The sequence below is a fragment of the Schistocerca gregaria genome, chromosome 2, assembly GCF_023897955.1.
Source record: "Schistocerca gregaria isolate iqSchGreg1 chromosome 2, iqSchGreg1.2, whole genome shotgun sequence".
Lineage (NCBI taxonomy): Eukaryota > Metazoa > Arthropoda > Insecta > Orthoptera > Acrididae > Schistocerca > Schistocerca gregaria.
The window spans coordinates 85684120-85699833 of NC_064921.1; the positions used below are offsets into that span (position 1 = coordinate 85684120).

The window sequence follows — 15714 nt, forward strand, 5'->3', positions numbered from 1 at the left end:
GACGTCAGGATGGACCAAAAGTAACACTGAAGATGCTACCAATTAGATAATAATACGGTCGCCAGCCTAAGTAGGCACTAACTGAGTTTCTTCCCTATACAAGTTGGTATACATTGATGCAAAACAGTAAGTTGTAACACTGCATAATATAGTCGAATTTTAGAATCAGAAAATCTATTGAACTGATGGTTTCACGTTCAGTACTGATATGAATGAATACATAACACTACACTATAATGTATACTACAAAATTTTATAATGTCTATTAATCTGATTAAAATCAGGCATAGGTTAGCCTAGAGATTGCACTTTCGTGCCACACACAAAATGTCAATTTTGATAAAGATAAAACACTGATAAATTTTGACTTTTATATTGACTTTAACTTTTGCTGGTCAAACCAATTTAGAACACTTCAGAATTCAAATGAATGAGGGGGGATGATCGCTGTATTTAAAAAATTTGATTACTGAGTTTATTACGCGTTCAAGATTCCCAGTATATAAGTTAGTACTCTTTCCATCTTATTTACTGCTCATTTAAATGCCTTTAAATCTGTCTCGAAATAATAAACTTCATTATTATAACAATACTAAAGTTATCTTTCAACTTCGTTAGACCTTCGTTATTCATTTAGTGGTTCATTACCAAAACATTAATTTAAACACCATTCTAACATAGTTAGTTCTGCAAATAATTATTACTAACACAAGTTTTAATTTTCATTTCGGGACACTCGAATTGCACAACATTTGGAAAGGACCCTGTCTAGGTTAGTTGTGAGGATAATTAAATGATGGGAAAATTCTGGTAACATTTATGTTATTATTGCACCAAACAAACACAGTTCACTCTCTGATCCACACGAATACAACACTAAAAGTTTCAACCTGCTAGTGTCGATGCGGCCGTTGGCGGGCGGCGAGATGACGAGGCACAGAGCACACGTACAGCCACAGCTATGGCTCTTGACGTATCGGCACTGTAATTCTTCTTAGCGTCGCAATACTTTTCCATTTGGTGTCTATGGAATTTTGCCATGCTGTGTGGCCGTTGGAACGGCATACCCGAGGCTCAGTGAAGCTACGTCTTCCAGGAGAGCCTCCCCGCTCCAGAAGGTGCTGCTCAGACCAGTGCCAGACTCCAAATGCTGCTGCTGCTGCTGAGCCCGTTGTGCCGTGCAGTGCCGGTGCGCTTTTTCCTGCGCTCGCCTGCCATCCACCTTTTACCGCTCCCTTACAGACAGGGTATTCACCCGAGGTTTTGCATTCTACATATCCTAATACATTGCCTACGTATGGACCAGACGCACAGTTAAAATTTTAAACATCTTACAACGGTCTCAATATTACAATATTACTTGACATTTGACATTACATTAATATTCACATTGAAACTTATTTACAGTTTTCTTAACACAATGGCGTGAAACAAAAAAATTTAAATCAGAACATCAATTACACAAGTTTATCGAAAAATCTGATGGAAAAAATTACTTATATCTACAATAGTACAGCATCGTCGTTGTTACAATCTGAACTGTTAATGGACCACGTTTCACTTCCACCACGCAGATACCTTCACCAAAGAAAAAGGACTTCCCGTCACTTTCCACGTTCGATGTTAACAAATTTATCCTTCGCTGAAACGCCTTTGTTACTACTGCCTGTCCACATTTTATATTCCCTCTAGCTCGGCCGTCTTCAGTTACTGGACGCCCAAAAAGCATATGTCGCATATCATATCGCAGTCTAATTCCGTCAGTATAGTGTGATTTAATTCCACTAGATTCCATTAGTCTTAATTCATGTTTGTTGACATGCGTTTTACGACCTTTCTCCAAGGCTGAATTGTTCCTCCACGTCCTTTGCCGTCTGTGACATAATTACAATATCATCTGCGAAATTCAAGTTTTTTACTTCATTTACCTGAACTATAAAACCCTTTCCAAATTTCTGCCTCGTCTCTTTTACTGCTCTCTCAGTGTTCGGGTAGCATAACATATGGGATAGGCTACAACCCTGTCTAGCACGTTTTCTCCAGTACTGCCTTCCTATGAGGTTCGCTGTCACTTATGTCCACAGTTTGGTTTGTGTACAAGCTGCAGGTAACCTTTCGCTACATGTACTATAAATAAATTAAAAATATCTCCGCTCCTTCTGTTTGTGATCAAAATTCATAGGAAGTTTCTCTAGGTTTTGTCTGGAAAGTGAACTAACTGCAAATACCCTCCCATACAATCCCATTTAAGGAATTTCTTCGTCCTACCTCTAGCTTACACCGTATTTGAAAAGATTCTACAATAGGGCGAATCGAGATCAGTCCGATGAACACTTTGGAGGAGAAAATGAAACCTAAAAGAGAGACCATTAAGTCTCCAAGTTCACTAAGTATGTCGAGCAAATAGTCAGTTTCATTAACACTAGAAGTTCACTGAATAAGTCGAGTAAATAGTTTTACACAGTCTCTCTCTCTCTCTCTCTCTCACACACACACACACACACACACACACACACACACACACACACACACACACACACACACGATTTTACATTTTACACTCCCCAGTATTGTCCTGAAAACAAATTTAGAATTTTATAAATACGTTTTTCAATATATCAGATCCCAAACAGGCCGCTTCACCTCTTAGTACAAAGAATAAAACGACTGAAAAAAAAACATGTAGCTGCAATCCTCCGGCGCCAGTCATGAGTTGCGAGAGATTAGCTCTCTTGCTCCATTCCCAGATTTCTGGGATGTAGCTGAAAAGAAAGTGCGGTGTGCATACTGTACGACCTTCGGTACACACACCAGCAGATTATTTGACTTGTCGCTCTAGCGAAGTAGGCTAGTGTCAGCAATATGTCTCGTGGTGTGTTTATCTTCGGCCGTTAGGTCAGACGATAGAAAGGCCACTTGCACGCTTAGAGTAGCAGATTGACGGTGACCAACTTTAAACAGAACTTGATTAATTTTCACACACATTTATTAAAATAATAAAAAGCATAGACATTACTTAACTTGATTCTGGACGCTGTTTAGAACTGACAATCCGAAGTTCCTTTGGTCTTGGTACGTTAATCTTATTCTCACATATCTCTGATACTTGACAAAGTGTCTATTCATTTATCTTCATGGCTATGTACAGGAATATGATAATCTTATTAGGCGCAGACTGAAACTTGGCTACACACTAATGCAGACTGGCTAATCGGAGGTCTGTACACTCGTTTAATACATCGCGCGTTCAGGTATCACTGCGCGAGTGTGATCCGCTAGGAGAAAAGGTTCTACGTTAGCAGCAATCTCATTGGCTGCGTTACATATTAATACGCGTATCGGCGAAAGCAGAATTTGCTCCATCTCTATGACAGCGCCATCTCGTAGTGAGAAGACGGACGAGCGCTGCGCCTGCGCTGTTGTGCTTAGCGGGGCGCGCTCTATTGGGAAAGCTGTGTACGCGCTGACTACGCGGAACTATGTACACAACAGAAAGGTAGAGATTTACAATTACTGTCCCTATCAACTTGGTTCGGTCATGACGAGCATGTATTTCTGCCACACGTGTTTCTCGCCATGATGTTCATAAATCATAAATCTTCTTCTGTTAGAGAATTCGGTTTTCGTAGAGTATGTTTGCTCGGTATTTGACCGCTATAAGATGCAATACACGGGAAAAACCTTAATTTAGCAGGTTTCTTTTCCTGCTTCTCTCAGTCCCTCTAGTTTCCTCTCCGAATGGCTTGATACTTTCCTCGGACTGTGTGAACACTTTCACCTCTGAGTTATCAACCTACTATTGGTTGTTACTTTGTAATTGTTTAAATACAAAGGTCAAAGACATCTCTCGCCGTTCAGCTAACACAGAAGGCCGATCCGATGGGGCGCGGTGTCCAGGGGATGCCAGCGCAGCCTAGAAGTAGCACATCCAGAGCCTGCTTACCGTCTCAGTGGCCGGCGATGACCCTCTAGGTAGTGCACCAGCAGAATCTCTGAATGTTTAAGTAAATAAAAACATTCCCGCTCCCGCTGATACTACTACTACTACAACACACACACACACACACGCACACGCACGCACACATAGGAGTGCTTGTTTAGACACTTTATCTACAATGAAGGAAAAAAAATTGCGACACCAAAAAATAATTACTGCAGAGTAATGAAATTTCGGGAGTACATTTGTCTAGGTAACATATTCAAGTGCTTAACGTTACAAGATTACAGGTTAATGTAAGCGCGAGGTAAGCCAATGCCTATGTATAATACTGGTACATTTCAGATCCCCTGCTATGCCCGCAGAACAAGACAGAAATTTTAATTTTGAAACGTCCACTTCCCCTTAGAAATATTTATGAATTACTGTGCTGATAAAACTCTTACGCTATTTGATTTTCAAACAGCTGAACAAAACTGAACGTAATCAGACATTTCGCTCTTTACCTATTCTGATCAACACTAAACTGACACACAATATTTTTAGCGCAACGCAATTTGACTTTCAATAATCCCTACAAAACAATGCCCCTGACTAACATTAACCTATACCTTTCACAAATCACTTACCTCACAAAAACCTTCGTTACTCAACTACTGCAATACAACCAGCGCCAATGCTGCCAACTAAATAAAAGATTCAAACTACTGAAGGCACTAACTACTGTTAGGCACAGTTAGCAAATGAAAGATTTTGATAGAGAACAAACAATGTATTTACCTTAATAGTGTTCAAAAGTCATTATATATATACCAGTTCATGACATCCAGTCTTACAAATTTCCTGTCTCTGATGGACGCACTTCCAGATCATCCGCTCTCAAAACTCCGCCATTTCTCTCCCCACATCCACCACTGCTGGCGGCTCACCTCCAACTGCGCAACTCTACGCGCTGTTAACAGCCAACTGCCTGACACTACAATAGCAAATTCCAACAATGCAAACCAGCCACAGACTGCACACAGCACAGTCAGTGATTTTCATATAGAGCGCTACATGGCGTTACCAACATAAAAACCTAAACAGCCTACTTACAATTTGTGGAAAGGGGCCAAAATGAGTGGCTGTCAGTTGTACTCGAACATACTACTTTATTCATTTGACAACCATTACAAGAGTAAAGAAAATATTAAAACAGAGTAAACCAAACATTAATTTTAGAATTTAAGTCCCGGCGAAATGCGCCATTCAGTCTCATGCCTCAAGGGCAAAACAACTTTAATTTAAAAACGGCTGAAGGCCAATCACTTAAGACTCAAAAACAAGAATTTTAAAAGGCAGAAGGCCTCATCTTAAAAACATTTCTCTAAATCAGCCTGAAGGCCCAAACAATCTCACACCTTAAGGGCAAAACAACTTTAATTTAAAGTCGCCTAGAAGCCATACAAAAACGAACAACAAGGACATATAAGAAAAGGCAGCACATCAAACAGCGCTCAGAAGTTTCCAAGTTTCCAAGGGTCGGCCTGGAATTCAAACACTAACGCTCGCTAAGGTGAGACAGGCAGTCGGCCCAACAATTCTCAATCCGATGGCAATCCAACCCACAGACAGTCAACGGACCAAGCGACAGGATAACTTTTGCTCCACCCGACCAGTACACAACAGGGAGTTCAATGGAGCAACGCAGAATCTATCGGCTCCCAAAACGAATTACACATTCACTACACGCCATGCTGGACAGCCACAACACTACGAGGAAAATACACTGCCTGAATTTACGACAACAGCCAGGGCAGGTAACCGGAACGTTATCGACCACAAGGCAGAAGATTCCGCTGGTGCAATTCGTTCAAAATTAACCAATCCACAGGAGAGCGGCTAGAATTTCGCCAACTTGAAAGCACACGTTGTTGGTCGTGGGAATGTCCCAACAGCCCACAACGAAATTAAAACTACACAATGTGAACAGTTGTGGTTGGATGGTAGATTGAGTAAAGACTATACATTCGTGTGTGGGATCGGTGAGCCACAGACCTCATAGCAATGGGAACAGCCCCTCACACTCCGACCACACGTGGACGTCGCCAGCGGGATCGGCCAGACAAGCGCCACGGAGACTTCATCGCTGCTCCACGCCAACCGACCAACTGCCCACACACAGCACAGCCGGAAACTATAGGCACAAGGCCAAAGATAATACAGCGGTGTGAATATCAATACACGCTGCTGCTGCCATTCGCGGAGAGAGAGGGTAACAGCATAATCGCGATAACCACAGGAGACTAAACACAGAATGGCAACCAAGGTGTAATGCAAGGCATAAGACATGCCAGCCATGGCTCAACATTAATAACTGGTGTAACCACCAGAATGTTGAATGGAGCATGCAAACGTGTGCAGGTACCAGATCTAAGTTTGTGGGACGGAGTTTCGTGTCTGTTGCAGTGGCTCGGTCGATACAGAGTGTGGATAACGCTGGAGTTGTCGGCCGATGATGTCCCATATGCTCTCGACTGGAGACAGATCTGGTGGTCGATCGGGCTAAGGCAACATATCGACGCTCTGTATAGCATGTTGGGTTACAACAACGGTATGTGGGCGAGTGTTGTCCTGTTGGAAAACACCTCCTGGACTGCTGTTCATGAATGACAGCACAACAGGTCGAATCACCAGACTGACGAGCAATTTTGTAATCAGGAGCCTGGTCTTCTTGCGATTGTACGAGGGTGAGTCAAACGAAAACCTTAAATGTTTTTTTAATATTATTTATTGTGCAGAAGTGGTATAATGCTGTATCACTTTTCAACATAATCTCCCGCAGCGCTTGCAAAGCGCATAAATTACTTTAGAAAAAATATTCTTTTGGCAGTCCGCGCAACCACTCATGCACCGCGTAGCGTACCTCTTCATCAGAACGGAACTTCTTTCCTCCCGTTGCGTCTCTGAGTGGTCCAAACATATGGAAATCACTTGGGGCAAGGTCTGGTGAGTATGGTAGATGAGGAAGACAAAATGGAAGTGAATGCATGATTCGTCCCCAGTAACTATTCTTGCAAGGAAGCCATCACCTTCTCGTTCAAAGCGACGAAGAAGTTCTTCGCAAGCATCAACACGCCGTTCTCTCATTTCAGGAGTCAGCTGTCGTGGCACCCATCTTGCTGACACTTCGTGAAACTGGAGTACATCATACATAATGTGGTGTGCTGACCCATGACTAATATGTAAACATGCTTCAGTGTCATTCAGTGTAACTCGGCGGTTTTCCTTCACTATGGCTTCAACCGCTGCAATGTTCTGTGGAGTCACAACTCGTTGTGCCTGACCTGGACGAGGAGCATCACCATTTGCGAACTTCCTGCTCCATTCGTAGACTTGCTTCTGTGACAAACAAGCATCACCGTATTGAATCTTCATTCGTCGATTAATTTCAATAGGTTTCACACCTTCACTACACAAAAACCAAATAACAGAACGCCGTTCTCTCCTGGTGCAAGTTGCAAATGGGGCGGCCATCTTTATACTGATACTGCGACGGTATGCGTACATCTGCGCTATGCTGCCACTACAGGCCATTCTGGACGCTGTTCGTAGCACGCTTACCAACTAACAAGGTAACGATGCGAAATTTCGATTTCTTATTACAAATTTAAGGTTTTCATTTGCTTCACCCTCATACCTTCCTGAGACCACCGCTATCAGCAGTCGTGTACAGTACGAACACGTCCAAATTCAGCGAGACGTTGATAATGGCGTCTTTGTTGCCTTATAGGCAAGGGCCGAGTGTTGGAGGGAGGGGGATGGTGGGGGGGGGGGGGGGGGCAGTTATTGCTTCACGACAATGCTCCAGCTCATTCTGCGTAGGACACACTCATGTTGCTGCTTCTTTGGGCTATCAAACGTTGTCTCGCGCTCCCTGTCCTCCTGACAAATCCTCCATTGACTTCTTCCTATTCCCAAGACCTCAACCAAAGCATTCATCGTTGATCAAATGTGTCACATAGAAGGCTGTGTGTGGTGAAGGATTGACACTGTTATCCAGTTTCATTGTCGTAGCTTTATTTTCTCTAGGTTATAATTAAAACTTTATCACTGCCTGTAGCAGCTATAGGAATGGAAAGTAACTTGACAACATAAGTTTATTCCAGTATTTAAAGAAGCAGCAAGAGATGACGTGATGAAATTATGAAAAATGGGTGAATGAAATTAGAAATGAAGCAGCTGCATCATGGATTGACATAACAGAACACAGTACTCCACAGGGAGAACAGCAGTAGCCTATAACCACAAGCGGATGGCAGGTGCCTGTTTAATAATGATCATGACTAAAACAGGTTGCGTCAACAATGAGCTTTCAACGGCTAATAGTGCAGATTTTATTGAAAGTTCTCTCAAATTCATTTTATACGCACTTTTCCATAAAGTCGAAAAAACCACTGGTGATATTAAAAACAAAAGTGTCACATTGAGTGTACAGAAGGAATTACACTGTTAAACACAACGGAGAGAGTTGGTAGGTGGAATCTATACACTACGGTGACTTGTTATTGCCAGGATTAAATCATGTATACCGCTGCACATGTCTATAGGCTGACTGATTTGCCCACGCCGTCTTCCAGTGAAAGTGTTTGTTGTGTATTGGCATGGACTTTTCTTCCGAATTTTTCCGGTTATTGTCTTTGCAGCTTTCATTACGACTCTCCTCCAGTACATACTTGCGGTTTGCGCAACTTGAGACATTGTTGCTGGCATCCGTCTGTGATCTATGTTTCTGCTGCGATACTCACATGCAGTCTTAAGTATTCTTGGGAATAGGGCGGTAAATGGAAAACTTATTAGGATCTTTGGCAGGTTCTCGAATAAAATCGTTATTAATTTTTGTATATACATTTTCACGCAGAAAGCAACTCTTTCTTTACATTTGTTTGGTGTACCTTTTATAACATCACGTTTAATTTTTAACTTATTATTTAAATCAACAGTATAATCACTCAATTCTTTCTTCAACCAGTAATTTTTTGTATCTCACAAGATTAAAATAATGACTTTTTGAGCAAGAATCCGTATTGAACTAAAATTACTTAAGTAGTAAATAGTTCTCTGACAGAAAAGTATATACTAAATATAGGGGACACGTTTAATATGAAATGTGGAACAATCAACTGGTACCAAAATCTAAAAAACAATGCAGTTTTCAATGCTTCTGCAACTTGCAATACAGAAGTTAATCGATAGGTTTTACAAACAAGAAACCAAGTGCAGAAAATCAATATTTACACATGATATCAAAAGATACACGAAGGTTTCAGGAAATAAATCCAGATCCTTTATGTACAAGAAAACGGAAAAAGATAGAATGAACACTGCAGATAATGAAGCCAGAAACACTATCAATTCAGAAATAAAACAGTTTCTACATCACATACTTGTTTATAACCATTTTGCTTCTTAATGGTGGAGACTTATTTATTTACATAGCTCCTGTTGGTGAAGAGCTCAGAGGTCTTTTCACACTAGCAGACCAAGGACAGTTTAGGTTATGTTGCGTTATTTGAGGGTCGATAGTGTCGCGGAAAGCTTGCGCTCTGCTGCCTAACGTATGTCCTCTATGTTTGGTGACAATTTATCAACAGCCGCATTCCTCATAATGCCGACACTTGTCGACGAAATATTCAACTGCCAATTTAATCCCGTAACTTCGGTCCAAAGGATAAATGAAATACTGAAAGACACAGAAAAATAAGAGGACCGTAGCAGGTAATACGTGCATACTACGGGGAGTGAATAAGAACACGCAGAAGGCATATTGTGGCCATTACGAGTTATCATGCAGTCCGGCAACTGTTTTCAACTTCCCTCCAACAAAAGAAGTCGCAATTTACTAGGGGTAACCCCAGCAACCGTAATTCGGAGCCCAATCACAGGTACTGCTTGTACTGTGAATGCATAATAAACAGGTCGTTCGAAAAATTTAATGTGTCATAACGTCATTTGTGTCACATTAGCTGTATGATTCTTCATGGCTGTCCTCTTTGGCATTCAGTGATCCGAATGTCGACCGAATGGTTTCCATTCATTATTGCTCTTCGATGAGTTGTGTATGCCTCCATGAACATGAATTCAGTTCATCCTAATGGGTTTCATACACCGGTCGTGTTCGGCGTATTTACTCCTAATCATATCGCGTCGATAACTTGCTCCACTTGAGTGTAAGGGAGCTGTTTATTTTGCCACCCTCATCTCCAGCTAGCTACATGGAAGGGCATGTACACACACTTTACTCTATGCAGCGCTACAACAAATTTACATCTATGATTTCCACATCTACTACCACTACTGAAATATATGTGAATGTTTTGTAGTGCTACAGGAAGTACCCTCCACCACACCAAAATGCGGTTCTTGTTGATGAAGCGCAATGATGGTGAACTCATTCGGATCCTTAGCAATGTACACTAATTGTAAATGCAGGTGTTCAATTTAAAGTCAGGCTTGAATTTTATTGTTTAATACCATCCTCAGTATGCGAAATAGAACAATCAAAATTTAGTACAATCAAGATTTCACATGCAAATTATTTTTCTGGAAGAATTACACTTTCACTCTCAAAACATGGACAGTATTATACACTACCATTTTTGTAATCACAACAGGCATATTTGATAACGTCGAACATCTTTTACATCTTAGTACCTGTTGGCATTATGATCATTTCGTACACCTGAAACAAGAAATAAAACGAGATTAAAAACAAGCTAGCAGAATGCAACTGCACTTACTCCTGCCTTTTACAGTAGAAACATGTCTTTGAATTTAAGAAAACAAAGTTAGATATTGTTGAATGCAATGTTCATTTTTGTACTAATTTATTCGACTACTATTTACTTCACCACGTACCACCATATTTTTCAATTGCAGCTTTATAGCTGTATTATTACGGAATAATCCCACAACTGCCTCGCAATGCCACCTAATGAGCAAAATACGAATGTATGGAATATCAGACCAGCTGGGTGATTGGACTGAAAAGTGTCTAGCAAACAAAACTCAGTATGTCACTTTCAACGGGAAGAAATCTTTAGACGTAAAAGTAACTTCGGGCGTACCACAAGGGTGTCTTATTGGACCATTACTTTTCACTCTATATACAGACGATCTGGTGGATAGCTTAGGAAGTTCCATGAGGCTTTTCGTAGATGATACAGTTGTATATAGTCGCAACGCTAGGAAATTGTAGGGAGATGCAGGAAAATCTCTTCGTAATTATAGATTTGTTTGTCCTCCCCACGAGGCAATTAACGGTAGAAATTTGTTCTCCTGAATGCATGACTTCATCACATCCTCAAAAAAAAAAAAATTGTATTAGGCTGTTGTTATTTTCCTCGATTTTGATGAAGTAATGACGACATTCCTATATTTTTCTGCGTACTCTTCCACCGTTCCTTGACTCCTCCGTCCAAGAGATCCAGAACTCGTTACGCATACGCATCTGCCGTAGATAGCGCTGTCCCAGACGTGCGTTGGGCCGTTTTAACAAACGCCGGGAAGTTATTGTCAGGGTGCCGCTGCTGAGAGCTACTTGAAGGACGAAATGAAACTGAAGGTATACGAAGTCCTCTACGCTTTAATTACAATAGTTACTAGGAAATTGAGGCGTGTAAGCAAAAAGCGGGGAAGCATCAAAAACGGAAATTTTAGGTTACTGGTGATATTCTGTTGTAAATACCAAGGCCAATAATATATATTCCGACACAAGCGCCTGAACAGCAGAGAACAGTGTTTACAGTTGAGTAAAGATCGCTCTTTTGTCTACAACCAACATCGATGTTCAAACTCTGACTGCTCACAACTGAAGTATCTCTGTGCTTTGTTTGCCACAATAGAGCTGTGCTGATGTAATTATTACCTGTATACAATACACAATGTTGCAAGTTGGAAAGCAAAATTACATCAAATCGGAGGAAGAGAGGTGACCGTAAAGCTCAATGTGAAAGGAAGAAACTAAGTTGTAAAGGAAACGAATATACTCGAAAAGACAAGAGCGTGGTTCCCTCTAAAGAGTCTTCCAAGCACCAGGGAGATCTTGGCTGCCATTTTAACTTTTATTATAAGCTTTGAAATGAGCGTAAGTAATGTTAAATTATTTTAATGCGTTTAATTTATTATTGAAACTAATTTCGCATTTCCAAAAACCATCGTTCTGATTATGAGGTAACAGGAAAGGTCTTCCATGAAATCATTTACTTACCTAACAGAAAAGGATTACTTTACGGAAATAGACAAGTTTTTCGTGAAAGGACATTGTTTTATGTCTTGCTGACCTTGAGAAACGAAAGAGGATAACTGTGTGCGAAGTTCCGAAAGATTTAGTTAGCTTCATCACCGAATCTACACGCAACACACTACTCACAGTGACTCTTACGAGAGAGACATTCTTACGACTTTAAGTTAGGTGCTGAAAAAATAAGAATTTCACCAATGTGCATATTTCAAAAGCACAGTGAATCAGACTGACCGCGTAACGGCTAAGTGTACTGCAGTTTCGGTCGACTCCCAATACAACTGAAGAGTTCAAAAAACATTACATCATGAAGAGGAATGCAAACCTTCTGATGTCGAACAGGTGCAGCTGGAAACACTACACTGTGAACCTAGGACGTCTGAAGAAAGAAGGTTCAAATGGCTCTGAGCACTATGAGACTTAACTGCTGTGATCAGTCCCCTAGAACTTAGAACTACTTAAACCTAACTAACCTAAGGACATCACACACATCCATGCCCGAGGAAGGATTCGAACCTGCGACCGTAGCGGTCACGCGGTTCCAGACTGAAGCGCCTAGAACCGCACGGCCACCAAGGCCGGCAAAAGAGAAGGGATTTGGCTAAAATGATTCCATTTGTAAAAGAGGAGAGTAAGTGGTTTTACGACAACCTTGTGAAATAAGTGAGAATGGGGATGGTGATACTTGTATCGTTATTTACGTTAAACCCATTGCATACACAGCGTTACATTTTCTTCAGATTTTGTATCATTTTGTTCTTACCTGCTGACGTAGAATAAAAACACAAATTTGACATGAAACCTGTATAGTTTTTATGTTTGTATCTCCAATTTTTACGCTGTTTTTGTTTAACTGATGCACGCATTTTGTTGATTATCTCTAAATTAGATTGTTGGCCTAGTATTTACTTACGTGCAACAATTTATTTCCAAACCCGAATTTTCTTTTGTATCTCTTTCGCCTCTATTTTACAAAATATCGATAAAACAATACATGGAGCATTATTTCCATTTATTTGCAACGTAAATAACGTAAAAATTGAAAAGAAAGAAAGAAGCAAAATTTCGTGCAGAGTTGCTCATACCCACGGCCTTTGGATTAGCGTTCTGTACTCTTCCCGCTGTATCAACCCCTGCCTCGAAACTGTGCCAACACAAATGTCTCATGTCTCGCCCAGACCTGCGCAATAAATACTATTTTGTTCTAAACTCCTGGACGTATGGAGCTCCCACTTCTGTTCGTTTCTCGTCAAGCCCTGCATGTTCCGTAAATTTGGACGTAATCGGCGGTGACGAGTAAGGGTGGTTCCCATGTGTGAGTCCCCTTTTGTTTCTGCTTAAAAAGAATCAAATAGTAAATTTAGTTTTGGCGGCAATAAAACCGCACTTTAACTCTATGAAACTTCATTATTCATTTTTCTCTCAACAAAAGACTTAACAAACGGTGCAGAAATTAACAAAAGCAATAGTTACGATGTTACTTCTGAGCCCGCAAGAGGTTTTGACTGTTCGCAGAAATAAAATTAAGTGATTTTCGTCTTCTTAAGGATCATACGCACATTGAATACTGTGCTGGATGTAGAGATAAGCACCATATGACATTTTATCTTTTCATTCGAGATTTCTTTTCATTCTATCACTGTCTACATGTTAACCGCATGTTTCTAAGAGTTTGTATGATTTTACCTGCGTTTGACACCCTTCCTTCCTCGTCAGTTTGTAAAAATTTTACCAAGAGTAGATTGCAAATACAGAATAAAAGCTGGATTTGAAAATCTCACCTGCATGTACTCGTCAAAAATTATTTTCTTAGAGCTCTGGGTAAATCTCGACATCTCATTGCATCGTCTTCTTTTTCGAAATACATAACTTGGCTATTTATTCACGCGGCCATCAATGTTGAGTAAAATATAACGATTGTCCAAATATTAATGATTCGAGAGAAACCATACGAGGAATAGCTCTTATCTACAGCATTTATTGTAGAATGTGATTCAAAAAGTTTTGTCTTCGTCACAATGAAGATACCTTATTGCGTCGGAATGTATACTACTAAACAACCCTTCGTTTAGTCAAGTTGCGCCATAAACTACTTTTCTTCGCGATTCATTTCAGTACTACCTCATTAGTTATCCAAACTACCCATCTAATATTCAGCTTTCTCTTCTAGCACATTACAAAAACTTGTATTGTCTTTTTGCCTGAAAGGTTTGTAGTCCGTGTTTCACTTCCGTACCACTGCTGCACTCGAGGCAAATATCTCCAGAAAAAACTCCCCATCACTTAAACTTATATTCAGTGTTAAGAAACATCTTGTTTTCAAAAATACTATTCTTCCTGTCTGCGTTTTGTACCCTCTCCGCTTCGGCCATCGTCAGTCAAAATAACCAAACTCATCTTCTACGTTTAGTGTCTCATTTCCTCGTATAATTCCTCCACATCGCCTGATTTAATTCTACTACATATAATTACCCTTGTTTCACTTTTGTTCATATTCATCTACACTACTGGCCATTAAAATTGCTACACCAAGAAGAAATGCAGATGATAAACTGGTATTCATTGGACAAATACATCATACTAGAACTGACACGTGATTACATTTTCACGCACTTTGGGTGCATACATCCTGAGAAATCTGTACCCAGAACTACCACATCTGGCCGTAATAACGGCCTTGATACGCCTGGACATTGAGTCAAACAGAGCTTGGATGGCGTGTAGAGGTACAGCTGCCCATATATCTTCAACACGACACCACAGTTCATCAAGAGTAGTGATGGCGTATTGTGACGAGCCAGTTGCTCGGCCACCATTGACCACACGTTTTCAATTGGTGAGAGATCTGGAGAATGTTCTGGCCAGGGCAGCAGTCGAACATTTTCTGTATCCGGAAAAGCCCGTACAGGACCTGCAACATACGGTCGTGCATTATCCTGCTGAAATGTACGGTTTCGCACGCATCGAATGAAGGGTACATCCACGGGACGTACACATCTGAAATCTAACGTCCACTGTTCAAAGCGCCGTCAATGTGAACAAGAGGTGACCGAGACGTGTAACCAATGGCACCCCATACCATCACGCCAGGTGACACGCCAGCATGGCGATGACGAATAAACGCGTCGAATGTGCGTTCACCGCGATGTCGCCAAACACGGATGTGATCATCATGATGCTGTAAACAGAACCTGGATTCATCCGAAAAAATGACGTTTTGCCGTTCGTGCACCCAGGTTCGTCGTTGAGTACACCATCGCAGGCGCTCGTGTCTGTGATGCAACGACAGTGGTAAGCGCATTTGTGGTCTTCGAGCTGATAGTCCATGCTGCTGTACCCATCGTCGAATTGTTCGTGCAGATGATTGTTGTCTTGCACACGTCCCGAGAAATCGGTTGGAAACTTTCCTCACGTCAGCACGTTGTACGTGTCGCCACCGGCACCAACCTTGTGTGAATGCTCTGAAAAGCTAATCATTTGCATCTCACAGCACCTT

General features: G+C 41.1%; 1 protein-coding gene across 1 annotated transcript in view; it reads right to left on the minus strand.

Moving 5' to 3' along the window:
• Window positions 1-10429: 10429 nt before the first annotated feature.
• LOC126336367 (farnesol dehydrogenase-like) overlaps window positions 10430-15714 on the minus strand; it is a 100414-nt gene continuing 95129 nt past the window's right edge. Inside the window, exon 7 of the mRNA XM_049999973.1 lies at window positions 10430-10658. Within this exon, the coding sequence (XP_049855930.1) occupies window positions 10617-10658 (42 nt within the window). The 3' untranslated portion in view covers window positions 10430-10616. The remainder of the gene's footprint in view (window positions 10659-15714) is intronic.